The sequence below is a fragment of the Pipra filicauda genome, unplaced genomic scaffold, assembly GCF_003945595.2.
Source record: "Pipra filicauda isolate LSUMZ 115617 unplaced genomic scaffold, ASM394559v2 scaffold42_size3861933_pilon, whole genome shotgun sequence".
Lineage (NCBI taxonomy): Eukaryota > Metazoa > Chordata > Aves > Passeriformes > Pipridae > Pipra > Pipra filicauda.
The window spans coordinates 3339929-3361763 of NW_024104565.1; the positions used below are offsets into that span (position 1 = coordinate 3339929).

General features: G+C 41.5%; 1 protein-coding gene across 6 annotated transcripts in view; it reads right to left on the bottom strand.

Annotated features, from left to right (window-relative positions):
• Nucleotides 1-15405: 15405 nt before the first annotated feature.
• The window catches only part of GRM1 (glutamate metabotropic receptor 1), a 184827-nt gene continuing 178397 nt past the window's right edge, over nt 15406-21835 (bottom strand). For 2 of the 6 annotated variants that reach the window (XM_027739524.2, XM_027739525.2), the window contains exon 9: nt 15406-17566. In XM_027739524.2, coding sequence (XP_027595325.1) covers nt 16732-17566 — 835 coding nt within the window. In that variant the 3' untranslated portion in view covers nt 15406-16731. The remainder of the gene's footprint in view (nt 17567-21835) is intronic. The other 4 variants (XM_027739529.2, XM_027739527.2, XM_027739526.2 and 1 more) reach the window with 3 other exon arrangements.

A 21835-nucleotide genomic window follows, 5' to 3' on the forward strand; every position in this document is an offset into this window, starting at 1 on the left:
ACTCAAAGCTTTCAAACTACAGATTTTATCAGGCAGAGAGAGATGCAGATTAGTAGCCAAACCATTCTAAAACAAAACTCTCCTACAGTTTCTCCATAGAAAGTGATTATAGTTCCTCAGGACAGAGGAATATCCCACGTGGACAATTTTAAATGTGCTGAAAATTTATTTTCCTCAAATTAAGCAAGATGCACGGTTCTGAGCAGCTTTACCCAGAGAAACTAGCCTATGCACATTCAAATTCTGGGTAAATGTATGAAATTTCTCAGTTAGACATTTTAATGTAGCAGCCAATGCTCTGCTTGGCCTAGAAGCATGGAGAATTCTTTTGCTTACTTATCCTTGCATTTAATTTTCTAGGGTATGATGTGTCCTATGATATGAAAAACTGGTAATATATCACTCTTTGCAAAGCTCTTAAATAGTTAATATGGACTTCCTCGCTGCCTCATCCTAATTTACAGGGAGCTGACGGGTGTGGAGCTTTTAATGAAATATTTATTTCAGAGGAAAAGATATTGATTTGTCAGTTCTAGGTCACACCTTCCTTCATTAAATCCCTCTTCTCTCTCCTAGGTTCACAGGACAGACATTTAATAAAAAATAAGGAGGTATTAAATTAATGGTCATGACCACCTGGCCACTTACCAAGCTTCTGGGCTAGTTGTGTGTTGCGGCCAAAGACTGGTTTTGATTAGTTACCACATTTAGTCACACTTATTCTTTAGTCTCTCGATTACCAAGAGAAGAATCATCTGTGCCTTTAAACAGTATCCCTTTGCCAGATATTTATGGTATTCATTCCCCTTTTGGGAAAATAGGATTTTTCAGAGGTGTCATAGTAAAACGGCACTAGAAACTGGGGATTGGTAAAAGCAATAGTTACCCTCAGAACAAGCTTAACAAATAAGTACTAATTACTAGATTAAACTCACAGCAACTTTCCAGAATTATTAAAAACTAATAGCTGAAAAATGGTTTACCTGTGTTTGCAGTTTCCCTATTAGTGTGGGAGATAATGTGTTACAGGGTTCATGGTGCCCTAAATCTGGAAAGACACTGTAAAGTCTTGCTGTAAGAGGTGCCTCCTGTGCTGTGGCAGTAAGGCAGGAGATGTCCTTGGAGCTTGGATTTTTATAGAATCTCATTCTGGCAAAGTTTCTGTGAGCCTCATGCCCAACATCAGCAATAGTTACTGAGGAATTGTCATCTTCTGTGCAGGCTTTATGCTTGTGCCAGTTTGAATCATTTAATATTATTTGAATAGGTCTTTAGACACATATTGAACATGTTTGTGTTCATGTGTGTGTGTGTGTGCGTCTATGCACAGATATTTTTATCTTACTGGAGACTTAATACTTTGGCAGTCAGCTCTCAAGTGCTTTGGAGGACAGCCAAGATAATAATTTATGCAATCTTTTTGAAGTTCTTTTTCAAACTGTGAAACTGCTTTATTTTTTTTCACCTCTGACTATTTTTTTTTAAGAGGATACTGCCGTCTTTGTCAGCCTTGCATTATGTATCACCAAGCATGCTTTGTGAATAACCCCGGATGAAAAGAGGTCTGGCATTTAACTGCATGTATACATTGGCATCCTATGGAGAGAATGTGCTCAAGGACTCCCTGTGGTTGACGGGGTCTCTGTGCATCTCTGCAGGATAATAAAGACTAGCTGCTTAGTGATGGTATGAAACCATAATGTCTGATCAATGACCTTTTATGAAGACTACTGAATATGAGTGATTTACCTCTATCTCCCACTGGATTCATACAAGAGACTCTATCTATTTTCCTATCCTCCAATAACAGAAGCCTTAGTTATTTGTGCAGGAATAATGAGCTCTGTATTAATGGAATCCAAGAAAGAGCCAGGTTCAGTATCTATAGGATAAAAATCGGCAATTTGGATAGAATCACAAAATAAGAGAAGATAAGAAAGGAAGGAGCATCTAAGCAAAAGATACGAGCACACTTACTGCTTCTTCCTGGTAACGCCCAGGACCACTTGCTGTGTTCTTGCAAATTACATAAAATGCCCATCTATCTATTTATTTATTTATTTCCTATTGGTTGATATATAATTTTTTTTTAAGTTTGCATGAGTGAAAGAGGGAATGTATGGAATATTTGTAAGCTGATGAAAACTTTAATTAAAATATTTAAAAATCCTGGCTTTTTGTTCCTTATTTCCAATACACTGCTAAAGCTATAAGGAAACTGCCTACGATAACCAGAGTTTACAGCATTTTCTCTTTTTTTCTCCATTTTTCTTCACTGAGAGGCTTGTCCGTCTTAACCAACACAGGATATCTTTTATCCCATTTTTGAACCATAGGATTATTTGATTTTACTTTCTTTTCAGATCATAGATGGGTTTTTCCTCTCCATGGAGAAGCTCACTGAATTTTATTTTGGATGTGAGAAAAGAAGAACTTGGCGATATCAATTATTTGTCATTTGTAAATGATTCATTAGGGACTATTATATCGTATTACATCTATCTACATCAGGTAAGTAGTGCCTAATGTGGGTTATGTGTTAAAATATTAGAATTTTTTGGTGTTCTCATAAACCTGTCTTTTATTTCATGAAACCAGAGACATCAGTGACCTGATGGCTCCCCTTTGACTCCTTACATGTGCCCCCAGCAGCTCATGCTCCCTTCCACAGGAAGTGTCTCATGAAACACCAGGGCCCCACTGCACATGCACATAGTTAGACCAAAAAGAAATGGACAGGCTGTCAGGTGGAACAGGGCTTGATGAGTGTGGCTGCCAGTGTCTGTACACGTAAGTGCCTATGGGAAAGGAGCGATCTCAGTCTTTGTTCCATATTTTACATCCTTTATTTTGTATCTCGCCCATTATCTCCGAGCACATGAAACTGTTAAAAGCCACTGCAGAATCCTTTTTGCTAAATTGATAAAAACTGGCCTTACAAAGGGACAGGATATCAAAATTAGCACTGCCTGGCAAAGTAGATGTCAGATTTCTTAGAGGCACTATAGCATTAGCAAAAAAAAAAAAAAAAACCAAACAAAAACGTGACTGCCTCTCACTTGATTAATTGTAGTGGCAACAAAAGCCCGAAATAACACCATTTATATTGTCAAGTGATTCCCAGATGAACAACTTTTCTTTCATCTAAATAGCACACAGTCACAATAAACATCAGAAGATAATGGATGTCTCTAGATTTTCAACCAGTCGGACCACTTGACAGTAGTTTGGGACTGCAAAAAATATATTACTGTACAGGAATTAGAGCAGCAAAAGTGCATTTCCATTACTTCTGAATTTGGCTGATAGTCTGCCTCAACATGTGTTGCTGAGGAATGCTGCCTCGGCATTGCCTAAAGTTTTATAGCATCTTCTGCTGTAAAATTTTGTTTGAAGCTGCTTGAAACACTGATAAATTATTTGGGCTGTGATTTTCCAAGGGTTCAACCAATCTCAAATTTTAAAAGGTAAAATAAAATATTTCACTTTATCAGTTAAAAACACATCTTCTTTAACAAGCTGAAATTCAATCTGAATTTACTATGGAGATTAGGCCTGTAATGTGTCTGCCAAGGGGGTATGAGGTACTGGGCGTGGAGACTGGGACCCTCTCCCTGGAGGAGGGAAGTTGTAGGAGATCAGTGAGGAAGCAGACACATCTGAAACGGAGATCACTTCTCCCAGAGTGAGTTAGAGGTCCCAACACATGCTGTAAACTCACTGGCAAAGCATCCCACCATCCTTTAATACTGGGCTATCTTGGGGGTGAGGACCCCTTATAGCCACTAGGGACTGTGCAATGGACTAACATAGCCCAAACCACAAGCAGCAGCCAACAGGCTGTTGCTGCTCTGCTGCTGAGTGCAAACCCAGGCTGTATTTCAGCTCGAAAAAGATGGTAAATTCTACCCATATGAACAGTATGAACACGCATTGGCTGCAAACTTAAACTCTCAAAAAGCATAAACTTGTTTTGTTACTTTTGTATAGGCAAGTGAAGACAGCTTTTAAAGATGAGAGCAAGCACCATTTTCCCATGGGCTATTTTTCTCTTCAGTAGCAGGATGGACTTGTTTTAGTAATGAATCGGGTTCATGTGGTAAATGAAAATCATGTGGTAAATGAAAATCAGGTAGTGAATGAAGAGGGGGATTGAAAGGCAGCAGATGACTGTCTTTGATCAACTTAAGACATTAAGCTTTATTTCCAGCTTTGGGCAGTCCTATGTGGTACCAAAGTAACAAAGCTGTAATCTCATGTATGACTTCTATATAATATGTTATGTAAATTGGTGTAGCTTGCCCAAAATAAGGTCCCACAGTTAATGGTGTGACCCTTCTCTCTCTGTTTTATATACAGCTTTATGGGACTAAGTTTCCTCATGTCTCACAGGGGAGTTAAAAAATTAATATGATTAATTTGAATGTAGCTTGGTAAAGAGACCTTTCCCACCTTCTCATCATGGAAGAACATCAAAATATTGAGAAGCTACTCACTATCTGAACACAGACCATCCCCCACACTGAAAGAGAGGGAGAGCTGTAAATGGCAGATGGTTATGTGGTAACATAATTGAAGACTTTGACCTAAGGAATGTCTAAAAAGAAATCCAAACTACAGATGAATAATCAGTCTTACTTTGGGCATTCCCTATTGGAGAATGCTAGATTTGGGGCTAAGGCATACCAAGTGAGACTAGAACAGGTTTTCACGTTCGAGATGAATATCAACAAGTAATCATAAGGTAGAAAGAGGAAAATCACTTCTTTTTGCTTAGTGCCACAGGTCCCCACTCATGCTACAGGATCCTTCCCTTGGAGGAATAGTTTGAAACAGTTTTTTCAAAAGGGCACCTAAATCCATTAGAAGTTAGATCAACAGCTCACATTTTATATATATATATGCTTATTATCTGTAGCTGTCATTAACTTCAGGAGAAGATGAGAACTGAAACAGGCTATTTTTTTTTCTTTAAATGTCAAAATAAGAATTTAGTGCTTAGTTTTAGGAAAATATTTGCAAATGTTGGTGTTAGTATACGATGTGTCAGCCTCCTCACCTGCCAAATGGGGAGGACAGTGCTACATCCCACACAAACATGCTTCATTACAGACAGACTGAATCCACAATTTTTATGCTCTGTAAAGTTCTAGGAGAGGCGTGCTCATAGCCTTCCAGAAGCCTTTGAAGAGCTGAAGTGTATTGTACCAGGATGAATAATGACATGAATCTCAGAAGAAGAAAGGACTTGGGGCTAAGCTGCTTAAGTGTAAACACGGTATTCTGTAAGATGCCATACCATCAGTTTAAAAAAATCTCAGAGATGCTTGATCTTCATGAGGCTTAAATCTGTCTTGACTATCTTCAGTGTTTCAGTAGGCATCAGAAGGTAAGCTTGTTTACTCCCTATTTTCCAATGAAAGTGCTGCTTACTGACAATTAAAAGGTAGAATCATTTCTCTTAGTTATTGGATTAAAACCAGTAACATCTTTTTCTTTGTGGCTTGACATGATTGTCAATGATGAAGACCGACTACAAAATCATTAATGACTGGTTATTGTGTTACAAATATCAGGCTTTCTGTCAGGCTTACTCTTTTCCCTCAAGGAATAAGCTTCACACTATTTCTTTCTGTAGGGCAAATGTATCTCGATCTTTTGTTGAACAACCCCTATTACATATTTCTAGGGAAAGATACGGTACGAAGTGTAACCTTTATGGGTACATGCAGGGCTTTCCTCTTAAAATAAAGAAAGCAAATCAAACCAAATTTTCTGTTAAGGACTCTTTGTCTGAACCTGGATAACTGCATATTAGCCACGCACAGCAAGTATGAGTTGTGCATAAGAGAGAGAGCTCTTGAAAAAGTTAGCAAAACTGGCTTGACTGGATGATTAGCATCAGCTTTTAGCTTACTATATCAGGTTTTCAGCTTTAGTCAGGCAACATGGAAAGCCTGCATCTCTAAATGTAGTTGCTGTAGTAGAGAACAAAACATGACTAAGTGCCTTGGGAGAAAAGATCATAATTGGAGACTTCTGTCCCTTTTCTTCTTTAGGTCAGGCAGTACATAACATGCCCCTCCAGCTGATGTGAAAGCTGTGATGCAATTTTTTACAATATTAAAATTAATATTCCACTGCTTGAGTGAACCTTTTCTAGTAGAGAGTGACAGAAATTTCCCTTGAATTATTCTACAGATGCAGTGATACTACATCAAATCTGGATTAAAAAAGAAAAATACTTTTTACCACTATATCCTCTAACTTTTATATTAGACACTGGATCCTGATTCCTCTGTCCTGGTCACTTGGCATTTATCATCCTCGTGAAAATTTTGTTGTTCGAACACCACTAAAAATTTTTCAAAAGGGTTCAGATTTTCTCAGAAAAGCAGAAGATGGAGAAATCCTTGTCATGGTGTTATTACAACAGAACTATAAGGCTTCTCATTTCTTGATACTCTCCTAAGCATTACTCTTAGTCTTTGGCTTTGACTAAAGCATTAGTAAAAGAATCTTGAAATAACTTGTAATGTCTCAGCTAACAACTTCGGTAGCTGATACATCCCTTTTAAGAATTAGCTCTTCTTGCTGAGTGATTCATTTGTTGCCTGATGGAGCTTCTCTTCTATATCTTGCTTCTGTTGTCTTTTCCAGTGTGATCTACTGTGACAGTGGGTGTAAACTCAGAGAGAATTCTCAGCTGACAGGGATGTCTGAGCTTGGCCCATCAGGAACAAGACATAAAGGTCTAATGGACAGAGCCCAGCCAGAATTCTGGATTTTCATGATTTAGCCAGGTGTAGTGGTTTGAACCTTGTTTTCCCCAGAGACTAAGAGAAGTGGTAGACCCCAAGGGGTGGAAACCCCTGGAAGTTTTGAAGTTCTGCCCAATGGGCGCTCCTGCAGAAATGTAAACATACCACAACCAGACCGGAAAAGAAGAGTTGTAGTTTAGGTTGTTGGAGGAGAGGTGGCCATGTTGTAGAGCCACGAGGTAGGGGCTCTGAGCCCCTTGGGCCCTCTGGCCCCCTCCCAGCCCCTGGCTGGGGGGCTGCAGGGACCTGGAACAGCATAAAGCTGGGCTAGGCGCCTGTAGTTATGCCGGGAGATGTTTTCTCCATGGGCACAGAGCAGCAGCCGACGCTGACCAGAGAAACAGTGGCAGAGAGCCAGAGATAAGAACCTGAACTGAAGAAGCAACAGAAGCAACATGCAGCACTGCAGAGGATACTCCTGGAAGGAGAGTCGAGGAAAGGAGAGCCAGCAGCTGAGAGCTACAGAGTTCTTGGGGGTAAGACTGATACCAGATCCCCAAAACTCCTTTGAGACCTCCTGGAAGGAGGAAGATGATAGACTCTTACTTGAAAGAGCCTTGAAGTGCGACATGCACTGTAGAAAGGAGCTAGAGCTCCGAGAGGAATGCAGGGGGAGTTGACCTTGGCTCTCCCCCCCCTCGCACTGCTGCCACGGTGGCAGCCTGAGAGACAGGGCACAGAGGCCCTGCAAGAGATACCAGACCGTCACGAAGACCCCCCTGTGTCTTCGTGATATGACGTGGTGAAATGACCTTGTCTGGGGTTACGAAGTCCATGGAAGACCCCTCGGTTGTGAGGCGATGGGGCCGGGGGAGCTTGAATACCTCCCTCGTGGATGCTGGCAGAAAGCCAGCTATCAGCTGCTGCATGCATGAGAAGAAGAAACCTGCTGCCTTAGAAGATGCTGCTGTTCAGAGACTGGATGGGATCTGTCCTTCTTTCCCTCCTAGACTTTTATTTGGAGGGGAGATCTGATCCATTGTAAATACATATGTCATGGTAGAGATAGTTTGTGATCATGTGTATAATGTGATATGGTATTTATTTGTACAGTCATTGTAATATATTCCCTTTCCCCCACTTTGAGTCTGGTGTGTTTTGTCTGGAAAAACCCATCTCACATTAGGTTGAGATGTGGGAGGGGGATGGAGCTAGGGAATTGGATGTTGGGGCTATCTCAAACCATGACACCAGGACTTAATAGACATCAGAGTGAAACAACTCACAGAGGCCATTCATGCAGCTTCTTTCCCTTTGTTTCTGTCACCACGTGCTGTGCGTGCAATATGCACACCGTTGGGTATTAGCACTGTTGCTCTCCCTTCCCACTCAGGACAGTGACAACAGACCACTCCCAGCTCCTGTGTCCTCAGGGACAAGCACTGGTTTGATTTCAGCTTGCATTTTTCTTAGGCACCAGATGAAAATGCATCAGCAGAGACCTCTGGAGCAAGCAAAAAAAAATAGACAGTGTCCTGCAACCCTCTGCAGGCATCTTCCCCTGTGGAAGGAGAGAAACCACTGGGAAGAGCCAGGGTTGGAGCTCAGGAGGATCTGGAGGCAAAGGGATGTTGAGGCTGGGAAGCTGTAGGCTGTCCCAGACATGGCAGCAAGTCCGATGCTCACATAGACACCATGACCTGAGTCTCTTGAAGGAGGATATCAAGGGGTCCTTGCCTGTCCTTGCTCTTTTCAAAGCTCTTTGTCCCAAACTGGTGCCACATACATCCTTGTTGCATTGGCGAACCAGTGAAGTTTCCTGTGGTCTCAAAGAGCCTGAGAGGGCTCTGTCTGCCCTGTCTGACATCCTCAGACAGTGTGACAGTGTGGGCACCTAGTCTACTGTGCACATGGGGGACCTCCTGTGGTTCGTGCCTGGTCTCTGTAAACCAGTGTTCCCAGGGCTACCTGCCTTTAGCACTGTGAAGTGTCTTTCTCCCCTTTCTCTTCATTCGGGCTTGCTCCCTTGTGTCACAGGTGACAAGTTGCTTGGGACAGGAAGATGGGGCATGTAGTTATTGGAAAGTCCTAGCAATTGAGCTGGGGAATTAAGGTCAAAAGGTAAATATTGCTTACTGTGGTGTTCTCTGCCAGCTCTGTGTTGTTCATGACACTATGAACAGAGGTGCTGAGGCTCCCAGCAGCCAGCAGAGCTCAGAGAGCTCTAAATTCAAAAGGAAAACATAAACAACACACATGTCCCAGAGCAGTGTAGTGTGTGAAGAAGCTTTTGCTGCCTGGGTCCTGATCCTGCTCCAGCACTGCCCCTGCCATGGACAGGGTGTGCCTTGCATTGAAGTTGCTGACATTTACCTTGAAAAACAGCATAAAGGAGAAAAAGACTTGGAATGTTTTGGAAGTGGTGGGGAAAGGTCTGTGCACAGCAGCCACTGAAGATGATGATATCTATCTTAAAAAAATAACCCAGTAATAAGAGAAAAGCTCAGAGTGTTTTGCAAATGGTGGTATTACAAGCACAGCACTATGTTGGAGCTGAGAGTCAAAGCCTGGATCTTATTGGGCAAATTAGTTCTCCTTAGAGCTGCTGGCATTTCTGTCCTCCTGGGAGTTAACTGTGCTGTGGATTGTGGCCTTATTTGATGATTTATATGGCTGCAGCACCTGAGCTAACCCCAGCTGATGTGGCTGTCGTGCCTTCTCATTGTGTGGTCTTTTTATTCCACAAGCTTTCACAGACATCCCAAATCTTTCTTTAACACTCATGATGAAGTAACTGGAAATAAGAAGGAAAATGAGGGATCCCAGCCAAAACTATTGAACTGGGTGGTGCCACTTCCACAGCTATGCAGTATGTGCTATAGAAAGGGGCTGGATAAAAATGAGCAAGAGTGAACTGGCATTGAGATGGAGGTGAGAATAAAAGGGCTATGGAAACCTTAATTTATTTATACACTCCTTTCTTGAGTCCTGACCTGAGCTGGAAGGAAAGACTGGCTGAGTTTTTACAGGTATCTAAAGGATTTCTATGCCCAGTTTTCACTTGTGTCCACTGTAAATTGGCACCCAGCCCCCTTACGCAGCTTTGAAATACCCCTGGGTAGATGAACATCCTGAAGTCACTAAATGAATCAAGAGCTGAACTGGGGACAGAGCTGAGGGCCAGGCTGCCATGCATTGAGTTCATCCCCAAAAGCGTGACTCATGCCAGACTTCCCTGTATGAGCACTGGATACACACATCTGTGTAAATCTTGATGTCAGGGACTACAGGAGAGCAAAACTTTCATATTCTATGTTTTTTTAAGTGAACAACCATATTGCCCAAGGGCAAACAGCAAGTTGGGGGCAGAGCATGCAGTATAACCACCTCTCAAAAAGGGAAGTAGAGATCAGAAGGAAAATTTCTTGACACTGCTGGGGAACTGCAGCCTGACAGGCACTTCCACCTGCAATTATGCCAAAGCTGGTGCAAAGGCACCACACCAAATGATAACAATAATGAGCAACAGCAGACTCAAACCAGAGAGAAGACAAGATCCTCACAACTGCAAAATAGAGCTTGGGGTGGGAAATGAATGTTCAGGAAACTCAAAAGTTAATAATGCAGGTACTCAGCCAGCTTTTCAAGGAAAATTACATAATTCAGAACTCAACACTGATTCATATACATTGAGGATCTCAGCACATAAAGGCTTCAGTTTCTAAATTAGCATCACATAGAAGCACATGAAAATCCTGGCACAGGTAATAATTTTTCCAGGTATTCCAAGCATTATTTTGAAGCAGAAAAGAAAAAAACCCCAACAAACCAAAACCAACTCCACTCCTCAAAAAAACCCAACAAAAAATCCAAAAATTACCAAGGTGCCTGCCAAATAAAAATGCAGTCTAATTGTTCTATGTAAGTATTCTAGCAAAATATGTATAACACATCCCAGGAAAACACCCTCATTCTTGCCTCCTTCCCCAAATAAAAAGATGTCCATTTGTCAGTGCATTTCTAAGTCCAAAAGGCACATTAAAAAAACTTCTATACTGTAAACTCCTATACTGAAAAGATTGCTCAGATTCAGCTTCCACAATAGCCATCACTCACAGTGGCGGTATTTAAGAATTTTGCTTTGATAATTTTGCAGTTTGTCTATTTTAGTGTTTCCTAACAAGACTAGCTAAAGAACGAAAGTGCCAACTCTTTGGGTCTGTTGAAATGTAAATCACAGGAGCTGTCAGGACTTCCTCAGAAGGGAGGCTCTAGGTGAAGCCTGTAGGGATACACTCCTGCCTCCACAGCTCAGCCTTGCCTGTCTCTCTTGCAAGAAAGATAAAGCAAAACCAAAAGATAACAACTTGCTTTTTTCTCTTTCCCTGTGTCAGTAGGGACAGTGAAGGATACAGTGCAGGCTCATGAGCCCTCAGTGCCACTCAGACCTCTGAGCACCAGCAGCTCAGGGTGGAACAGGTGTGTAGTTTCCACCAAGCACATGCTCAGGGGCCGTACACACACCACAGACATTTGGCAGCATGTGCTGCTGGACATTCCAGAAAGCAATGGCTCATCACCCCCTGGATTATGGCTGAATGATTGGCAGGTCTGTTTAGCTGTAGTGGGGGAGACCTTACCACAGGCTGTTGGAGGGGAGCTGGGGAATCATCCCTTGTTAAATTATTGACTTATTTCTAGGCACTCCACAGCACTGAAATCCCACACGTCTAGGTGATGCTTGCAAGGAAAATACACTCTTGGTGCATTGCAAAGACACCCTGTGTTAGGAAAACAGGGAGTCAGGGGGAGCCAACCAGAGACTTGCTTGCCCTGAGCCAGTCCTCCAGGCATACCACCTTTACAGCAAAGAGGTCTTGCAAATCTGTTCCTGGTTCAGACTCAGAGCAGCACAGGGAGGTAGGAGTCCCACACACCATACCGTGGAGTGGGTGGAGGAATGGATCTCATGCCACCTACATATTGCACAGTGTGAAATAAATAAAGTGGGTGGATTGAATGTCATAGATACATACCACTCCTTAACTCTTATCTGTCTGCACTGGTATCTGTGCCAGCTGCATCTCCACCTACCTAGAGGCCTTCTAGTTATGGAAACCCACAACTCACAATGATATTTTACTTCTGTAGAGGTGCATTTCTTACATCCACTTTTGAAACTGAGGAGACAACAAATGTTCTTGGTACAAAAGAGTGACCTCTTTCTCAGGTGGGGAGCAGTTCCCTTTTGTGTGATTTGCTGAGACCTGATAGTTGAATTAGCAAAGGCAAAGAACACCTTGCTCTTTTGGAGTTGGATACAATTTATCTGTAGCACTGGAAATGGCAACCAGTCACTCTTGCTCTCTTCTCCTATCTCTGTTTGGAAGCTTGTAGGTTTTGCCAAAATATGAGTCCAGGTTCATGGGGCTTGTGTTAGTACCACATACTTGGCTGCATGACATTCCTTATCTCCCTTTTTGCTAATATCTCTGTTGGGAATCTTGCACAGATAAAAATAGGCCTTGATATTCACTACAGCATCTGCTTCTCCTTCCCAGTGATTTGCAGACAGAGACTTGCCAAGTGTCTAGTGACTCATTTATTTGGGAAAAAAGCCACCACAACAATACAATCTGCAAACCCACAATTTTCCTACTCCCATGTAAGAAGCATTTTTAACAGCCACTCAAGACCTTGTGTAGAACATCTATTAGCAACATGCTTCTGTTTTTCCCCAAAGAGTGATGAATACAACTCCAGGGGCCCAATTTCTATTGCCTTTTTCTTTTGGTAGCCACTTACTCCGTGCAAAGTATATGTGACGCACCAACCTGGGTCCAGAGACCTGACTTATTCAGCAGAGCTTGAGGGGACAGGCATGGACTAGGCTGGTGGAGCTGCCAATACTCTGTCCTTGGCAGGAGGCTGGAGACTAATGGTCAAGTATGCTAATCTGCTTTGCTGCTCTGTGGTCCTGGCCCAGTCATCCATTTACCCAGGGCAAAGCTACTTTAGATGTGTTTTTTCAGTAGCTTGCATAACACTGCATTGGGTGCTCTGGAGGGGAGTAAGTGCTGTGTTGATCTGAGGATGTTTTTGTAATTGAATATACTTGGTCAGCAGAACCTTTACTAAAACATAGATAGAATAAATTTTGAAAGCAAAAAAAAAAAGGGAGGGGATAAGAAAAAGAACTTCTATGCCTCTATGAACAAAGACACCAAACTTCTGGCACTTACCTCTGAACGCAATGTGATTTTCTGTACTCTGGCAGTGCAGTAGTTGTAGGTGGACTGAACCCTCAGACGTGGGCTATTGCAAGGCCAGATCCAAACCAAGGAACCACTAGAAACAAGCCTATTCACAAGCATAAAGAGAAAAAGAGCTAGATTTTCCACGTTTGCTGCCACTCAAGTCTGAAGACATCAGCGGCACTCCAGAAAAAGCATCTTGTTGAGGCCCACAACAGTTGAGGGATCACCAAGAAGCCAAAGTGTTTGAGTTGCAGAGCAGGAGTCAAGAGTCCCAGTACTTTGCTCTATACAGAAACAGTAAAAGTAGGAGGTAAAAAATGCCTGGGATGGATCAATGCCTGTCACTTACAGCTGTCAAGAAAGCATATTTGAGTTTCCCTGATGGGAGAAGCAGACATCTCAAAGACTATCTCCAGAGAAGGGCTGGTGTTTCCCCACGTCCTTGGGAAGCAAAATTTCCCATCATTTCCCATTGAATCCTCTTCTACAACTTGTCAGCCTGAATGCATACCTAAAGTGCTTCTGGCTGTTATGAGGAAGCCAAAAATCTGGGCTTTGTTTTCTAAGCAAAAATCCTCCAATCCTCCACCATCTCACCTACATGTCACAATCTAATCCATACCTACCTCCGTTTGAGTATCTCGCCTTCTCTGATTCAGGATGCTGAAAAGCCCTGGAACAATTAAATACTATACATGACTATTTTTTACTCAGGAAACAAAAAATTAAAAATATTGGCATTCTATTTTTAAATAATAAATAGAAAATATTTATTTTACAGCATTTTCAAGATCATTTTGACAAAAAGGCATTTTCATCCAGCGTTTGACGGACCAAAAGAAAGAACTTTTACAGAAAGCTTCATAGCTCACACAACTGCATACACAAGGTGAGTTCTTGATCTTTAGATATATTTACGTATGTGTATGTTACCAGTTTTAACAATTACAAACTAAAAGTTAATATATTGAATTTCAAGAAAACTCTTACTTGTGATATAATTACATTGCAGTAATAAAATCAGTGCTTAATATGTTCAAAACAGATATGAAAACAATATTGTACTTTGCCCCCTTGCCATCTCCTCATCCATACAGATCTGTTATGTTTGTTTTTCTTATTTATCTCAGTTCTTCAAAGACTGGCTTCCTAGCATCAGCTCTGTGCTACTGACAGTGCATGTTTTTGGAAACAGCACAGCAGATCTTATACTATGATTATTAGAAGACAGAATCCATTGCCAAGAAAATACGACATTTTTTCCACTGTTTTAATAAGTAATCAGCATTTAAAAAAAAAAAAAAAAAAAGAAGCAACAATAAAATATCCCCCTAAAAACCCCAAGCAGAAAAAAAAATTCAACCAGCTAACCCTCAGGCATCCTCAGTTCATTACAGAGACATCAATATTCTGACAAAGACAGAACTGTGTCTTTGGGCAAAGTCATTTCATGCTTTCCACGTGAGGTCGACAATAGTAACTGGCCACTAGTCATATTGAAGGGAGCAAACACTGTGCAAAGAGGATAAGGAAAAAAGACTCTGGTTCTGAGCACCAGCCAAACCTTCCAATACCAATACTCCATAACTAAGGCAAAACTATGAGATTTGGATCTTCAGAGAAGAACTGATAACTAGCAGCAGGTCTTCTTAAAATTCAAGTGAAAAGCAAGAAAAAGAATAGAATTATGCTGAATTCAGAAAAAACTCTGATAAAGTATTCACATGTGGTTAAAGCATGGTTAAAATCAGGTTTTGCAACTATATTAATCTCAGGAAGAGATTCCTTTAAAATATTGTTGGAAATAAGTGTAGAACTGTGGTACAGATCCTCAGCTGAATTCAGCAGCACAAGCAAAGATCATAGCATCTAAAATCCTGACCTGTATATGTATAATAAGCACATTTATAAATAGGGTAATAATCATTATAATTAAGTTAAAGCCACAGCAATTAGACCTGGACTTTGACCATGCCTGTCATTAGGGAGCTTTGGATTAGGCCCATCTCTAGGAAACACATGAAAGATAGAGGAGGAGGAATAATAAATGACAGAACTACAACCACCTAGAAGTGATCTTTAAGATGCTGTATTGTATATTAAATACAAGAATTGAAATCATGTGGAAAGAACATGCAACTAAACATCATAGACTTTAAAAGAACTGTCTATAACAAAACCTGGGAGTTTATGCACACATTAAGCACTGATGAAATTTCCTGTCCTGATGTGATTTTATTTTAAATTATCTGAAGCAGTGAAATAGTTGAATTACTTTTCCTGTCTCACCTGGATTTCTAAACCAGACTTTTTTCTTTTTTCTTTTTATATTTTCTTCTTTTTTTTTTTTTTTTTTTTTTTTGTTAATCACACTTGCTGCAAACATGTAAAATAACAAGATCTCAATGCACTGGTTTATTAATACCATATGTCTACTTCATAAAATATCTGCAAAACAAAGCACCCTAGTGTAAGGGTAACAACTGTCTCAGCTTGTATATGAGAAAAAAGAATGTGTTAGCACAGCATACAAACCTTCAAATATCTATTGAATATTTGTAACAATGCAATATAAAAACATGATTGTAACATAAAAATATTCATAGTATATAAGACAATCTTCCAGTGGTAGTTATTGGACATTACTCTTCACACATACCATACACACGCATACAGATACACAAACATACGCTCACTCCAGTCTCTTGTCTGGGAGCTGGCTCCATAACCCCCAGTATGGAATTACCTTTCTTTCAGATTAACAGTTGCTCTAAGTATACAGCTATTTTGCAATGTACTTGATTCCAACGTAACACAGAGGAATGATGCAGTGACATGGCAAAATATGTTATTTTATGAAAAGATAGTCAATAAATATTGTTCTGCTACAGGAAACATTGTGTAACAGTTTAGCCACATGGTTTGCGATCTTATACAAAAGGGCAGTTTTTCTAAGTCCTTATCATATTACAAGTACTACAGTGAGGGCTTTCTTCAGAAACCTCTTGAGTCTCGATCATGTTTCTCAGTCAGTTCACAATCAATGTTAAAAAAGCCCAGATCCCCCAAAAAGCAGCCTAGTATGAAGAACAAATCGTTCAGACAAAAGTCAGTAAGAGCCATGCGCTTTCACATTATCTCAGCTCCTCTCCCCCAAACACATTCCGCAGTTATGCCACCTGTAGAAACCAGGAAAAAAATATTTTTGCATATATGTCTCATATACAAGTAGCTTCGTTCCCCCTCACCGCACTCCACCCTTCCAGCTCCTGGGTGTGTTGCTTCCGTAGCAGACAGACAGCAGTCATGAGGTGTGCTAATGACTTCTCCAGGTCACACTTCCAAGAGTCCTTTTTAAGCATTGCCAAGAGAGGGTTTGACTAAGTGTAATTATATTTTTTTCCTGTGTGTTTATTCTTTATTTTTTTGCTATAGAAGTTGTCTCTTGGGTTTGTGCTTTGTTATGGTTTCCTAATGTTTTTCCAAAGTACAATATTTTTATTTTTAACAGATAGAGAATCTTGAGCCCTCAGAATGGATTTTTATTTTCTTTTTGTTTCATTTTAGTTATTTAAGTGCAGGAAGAAATTTTTGCCTTGTCACTTGTGACGTCGTTCTTTGCTCTCTCTCCCCACAGCCCTGAGAGACTTGCCTCCTCAAATCCTCCCAACGGGCAGCTGCCAAAGTCCTTCCCATCTTGTCTCTTGCAGCATCTACAGGGTGGACGAGCTTTGTTTATAATCCCTCAGGATGACAGAGGCATAGGTCACATCTGGGGGTGTGCAGAGCACCGACTCCGAGACCGGAGAGCTGGGCACAGAGCTGCCCGAAACCACTGAATCCCGGAAAGGGGATGGGGGTGTCAGTGCCGGAGAGTCTTCCAGAGTCAGTTTGCTGGTCACCGGCTCCTCGTCCTCCTCCTCCTCTGTGTTTTTCTCATACACATATCCCTGAATGAGCTTTACCTTCTCACTCTCCACTTCATCAGCCGGGGGAGAGAGGGTCTCCTCGCTGAAGGCAGCCACCTGGAAAGGCTGCAGGGACGACTGCTGAGGTGGCGGAGGCTGGTACGGGGGCCGCACGCCGTTCCCTGAGCCGGGAGTGGGGATGGCAGCATTGAACTCTGGGATGCCGGGGGCGAACTTGTTGACCACTCCTTGCAGCTGGTCCATGAGGGACTGTGGCTGCAGGGGCAGGGTTTTGGGGGACTGCTCAGGCAAGAAGAGCTGGGTCTCCTCCGCTGTGGCCTGCAGAGGTGGGGTGGTTGCCACTCGTCTGTGCACCACCATGGAGGGGCTGCTGGCCTGGTTGAGGCGAACAGGCTCTCTATCTTCTTCCTCCACCACATTGTACAGAGTCTTACTGCTGATGTCGGTAAAAGTCAGGCTTTGGCCGTGGTAGTCTTTAGTGAGGGGTTTGATCACTGCTGTCTGATTGCACCCTGTCTCCTGGTTCTTCACATGCACTGAGAGTCTGTGCCATGTATGTTCCCCTTTGGGATCTTGTCTTCCACCTGGTTCAGACCATGACACAGACTTCCCATTAGAACTATGAATAAAATAAAGATGGGTTTATTTGCATTTACATTACACAAACACAGGCAGTATAACACACAAGCCTACACAAATACTGATTGCTTTTCCTTATTAGTAAGCCTCCCTCCTCCAGTTCTTTGTGTCCTCCCCAAAAAACTACAAAGGAAACAACAATGTTTTTTAACAACAGCAATTACTTTGATTTTCATCCAGAAGTGATTACTTCCTGATGGTTATCCATCTTACAGCCAGCCTGGAAAGGCTAGCCTGTGGGAAGGGCTCCAGGAGGGCCAGCTGTGATTTGTGGACTCGAGCTATATAATTTTGTATCTAGGTTTGCTCATCCCACCTTGTAGGGAGGGAAGGAAAAAAATGGGAAAAAAGTCACAGGAAGAGCTTTAATTAAGCCTGATTTACAACTTAAAGGAAATATTTTCAAGCTGTTGGAAGAAAAACAACACACAGTTATAGCCTTTGGTACCCTGTGTAGAGAGGTCCTTTTTATTCCCTCTCCCCCTTTTGCACTCAGGAACAGTTTAGCTATCAAAGAAATGAAGGACTTCTGGGGACTCCATCAGGTAGGAGGCAAATGCACTTCTTCCCAGGTGACTATTATTTACAATTCAGGATAAAGTGCTGGGACTGAAAACGGTTGATTTGTGTGGGTGGAGGAACAAGCAGCGACAAGACCAGCCTCATACAGGCTGGATCCCATCAAAGTGCTTAGCAGTTTAGCTGAGTGAGGATCTGAGGGTCATGTCTGCCCCTGAGGAGCTGTAGGGTTTTTTGCATTTCCCTGTGCCATTGAAGGGAGCAACACAAAAAGCAGAGTGGCAGCTTGTTAGCAGCTGGTGGGACAGGGAGCTGAGTGTCGCTTAAGAGGATCAAGCAACTGTTTCATTGCAGGTAAGGCAGTAGAGATCATTGACAAATTATAATATACATCACCTGTGTGAAAACCAGATACAGAAATTCTGAGATGATTTATTCAAAGCAGCCTTAACTCAGGGTTTCATTCCTCAGTGACCAGGAGCCCTGAGGATTAAATTTCGGACCCTGTGATTGCCCTGCAGGTGCATGGCAAACTAGATGGGAGCAGCCTTGTCTCCTGCTACTGCACACATGAGGGGAGATCGCTTCCCTTACTGTATTGCAGTATCATTCAAAGTATTTTGCTTTTCCTTGCTCAGACTCTTGCAGTTCTCTTTTTTCAGGGAGTAAATAATTGCCAGTTGAATTTTATTTAAAAAAAGTAGTGACTGACTTTGTCGCAGATAGTGTTGTAAATCTGTCAAAAAAAGAAAAGAAATGTACATGACAATGTGTCACTTTATTGCTGAGCCATAAATATTCCTGGAGAAAAAAGAAAAAAGCTTTTGAGATGGATCCAAGCTGGGAAGTTCATCTCCAGCTCCAGACTCTAAACACTGGACTCACCACCTCTGTGGGAACTGGAGCACGAGAAAGGGCCAATATAAAAAATTTGTAACTCTCCAAAGCATGTAGTGGGTAGGATCTAGAGCTGTTTGGATTTAGAGCTTTAGCATAGAAAGTAAAAAAACAAGTTCCCAGCTGAAGAATGAAAATTCTGTGTTATACTGATCAATGAAAAGATAAGAATGAAGATTTAGAAGAGTTCCTGTTTTGATCAAAACTAGCTGTGGTATGACTTTTTTTTTTTTAAGCGGTATACAGATAAGCAAATGAATGTAATTGTTGGGTGTGAAAGATTTTTAAAATAATATTTAACATGCCAAGATCTGCAAACTCCATGCAGAAACACATTTTGTCTGCTTTAACTTCAAAACAAGTCTTTTCTTGTAGAGAGGAAGTCAAGTGCTCTTATGTTGTATTTTGCTGATGCTGTAGCTTACAAATACTGCAAAGGGATTTTCTGAAAAAAATACAATGACTATCTGCCGCCTTTTATGCTAAGTCCACTTCTACATAATTTATTTCTTCATAGCTAGTTCTGGTGCATCATCTCACTTTTGAATCCCTCCTCACACCATCTGTTTAGTCTCTAACTCATTTTGTTCCCAAGATTTTGTATTTTACATCAAAGGCAAGCACTGCTATTTTAAGGAACTCACTACCTCTGTCTTCAGATCATGCTCCTATTTAGTTCATTTCCCTCTCCCTCACTCTCAAATTCTACTCTTCTGACTTCTTTCTTCTGTAGCACTCTCCGTAATGCACTTAATTGAGCTGAAATCAACAACCATGGTGCTGGGACTGCAATACCCAAACGTGAACAAACCATTTCATCAGGATTTGTCTGTTACCAACTTGCTCTGTGAGGAAAGCTGCTGCTACCGATGCACCTTGCCTCCACTTGCTAGACTTTAATGTTCGTGACTCGTGACAAAGAGCTTTAGAGCTGCAGTGGTTCTCTGTGGGATCCATTGGACAATATCCACTGGGAAATCTCTTTTCTGCTACTCTTCTCCTCAGACTCTTTTTCCAGCTCTTTCCCTCAACTTGCTCTCCTTGCTATGTCTGTTTACCATTAGCCTGTTAATGAGTCATTTGAGGTGGAGTCACAAGACTGTCATAGAAATACCTGGGCTCTGTCTTGCTGGATGACTGGTAGGGGGTCACACCAAGATTAGCACATTCAGGCAAAATTTATAATTAACATGCAAGAAAAACACTTTTTATGCTGGAACAAAGACCAGCCATCTTGAATGGCATTAATTGACCTTTAGACATAAACAAACATGGGTCTGCAAAAGCCCAGACCTGAACTGACTCTCAGCAAGACAAGGAATCGCCTCACTTGTGATGATGAGAATCCTGACTGCATGTGGGAGGTATGGTCACCAAGTTATTGTCATATTCTCTTTTGAAGGAATTATCCATGGAAAGGTGAAGATCAAAATAATTTGCCTGGCATAATGGAAGAAGGGATGGTTTTCCACACAAGGGCAAGAGAGGACACCAAGCTTACAGTTGGGGTGTTGAAAACCTGATGTTCAATTGCACAGCGACAAGGTGGGATTAACTGGTAGAGGTGGGATTAACTGGTGGTTTCTTGCTTTTATCAATAGGATGGTTACCCATTTCATTTCTTTCATGTATTTATTTGTCTTTCCTAGCTTTCTCTGTACTGTATACAATTTCCCATAGGATTTAGACTTCCCACTTACTGCCTAGATGTGAACCCCCTGGAGTCTCAAGGGATCTTTAGGTATGTACTTGCCTATACCCAGTGTAACACTCCAACTACTATTTCTTCAAATCCTCACATCTAACCTAAATGTTGAGACAGATTCATGGACATCCTATAAACACATAAGATGGGCTTGCTTTTGCTTTATTTGCAAGGACATACACTTAGATGCTTTTTCTCAATTTTCACAGCTTTTTTTGTGGGCTTTGGTTTTTGGAGGAAATAGAGGTAAGTATATTTCTTGTATGAATTTTTTTAGTTCTATGAGAAGATCTGTTGTTATTTTTGGTAATTCAAAGTGTTGTTTTTAATACATGCATTGATCTTTATAACATACTCTCTGCATGACTATGGGGCAGTCATTCTCTGATACTTTCAGACGATTATTAATTACTAAACAAGACGGAAAATAACTTCAGACCTTAATAGTTACTAGCTGAAGATTTTTAAAAGAGCTGGTGCATCCAAATCTGAGACTGTGGTTCAGAATAATCCTGCCCACCTGTAGGACATGCATACAGCTCGTTAGACATCTCACTGTTCATTGTTAAGTATCTCCAGATGCTCAAGATCTGGCTCTTCCTTGTGACAAGGAGTTCCCCAGACTTAAGTCCATTTTCAGGCCAAGACCAGAATCCTGCTCCTGCCAGTGCCTGGAGGATCTGACCCTGTTGGCTTCCTTGGAGCAACATCAAATCTGAGCACCCCAGAACAGGTGGTTTCTCTCCACACTGCAGGATCCTGAAGATGCCTTACTTTAGACTTTGAATAGCAAAGGTTTCTTTATATCTTAGAGGCTGAATGCTTCTGAGGTGAAAAATTATTGTCCCAGTGGTCTAAGGGAAGTTAGTTTGTGCAACTCTCTGATCCTTTCACCAGCAAAGTTACAGCCTGAGATCCAGAGCACAGAGAATGAAATCAATTTTGAGTTCTGTATGCCTGAAATGTTGTCTTTTTTTGTCTTGACCATTTTATGCATAACAATCCCTAACTGATACCACATGAAATGGTTTAACAGAGTGATATGTGCTATGATGAAGTTAGCTTCAGGAACCCACAAGCTGGGAAATGGCTTCGGATGCAGTTAGGTAAAGTGCTTGAGAAAGAGCC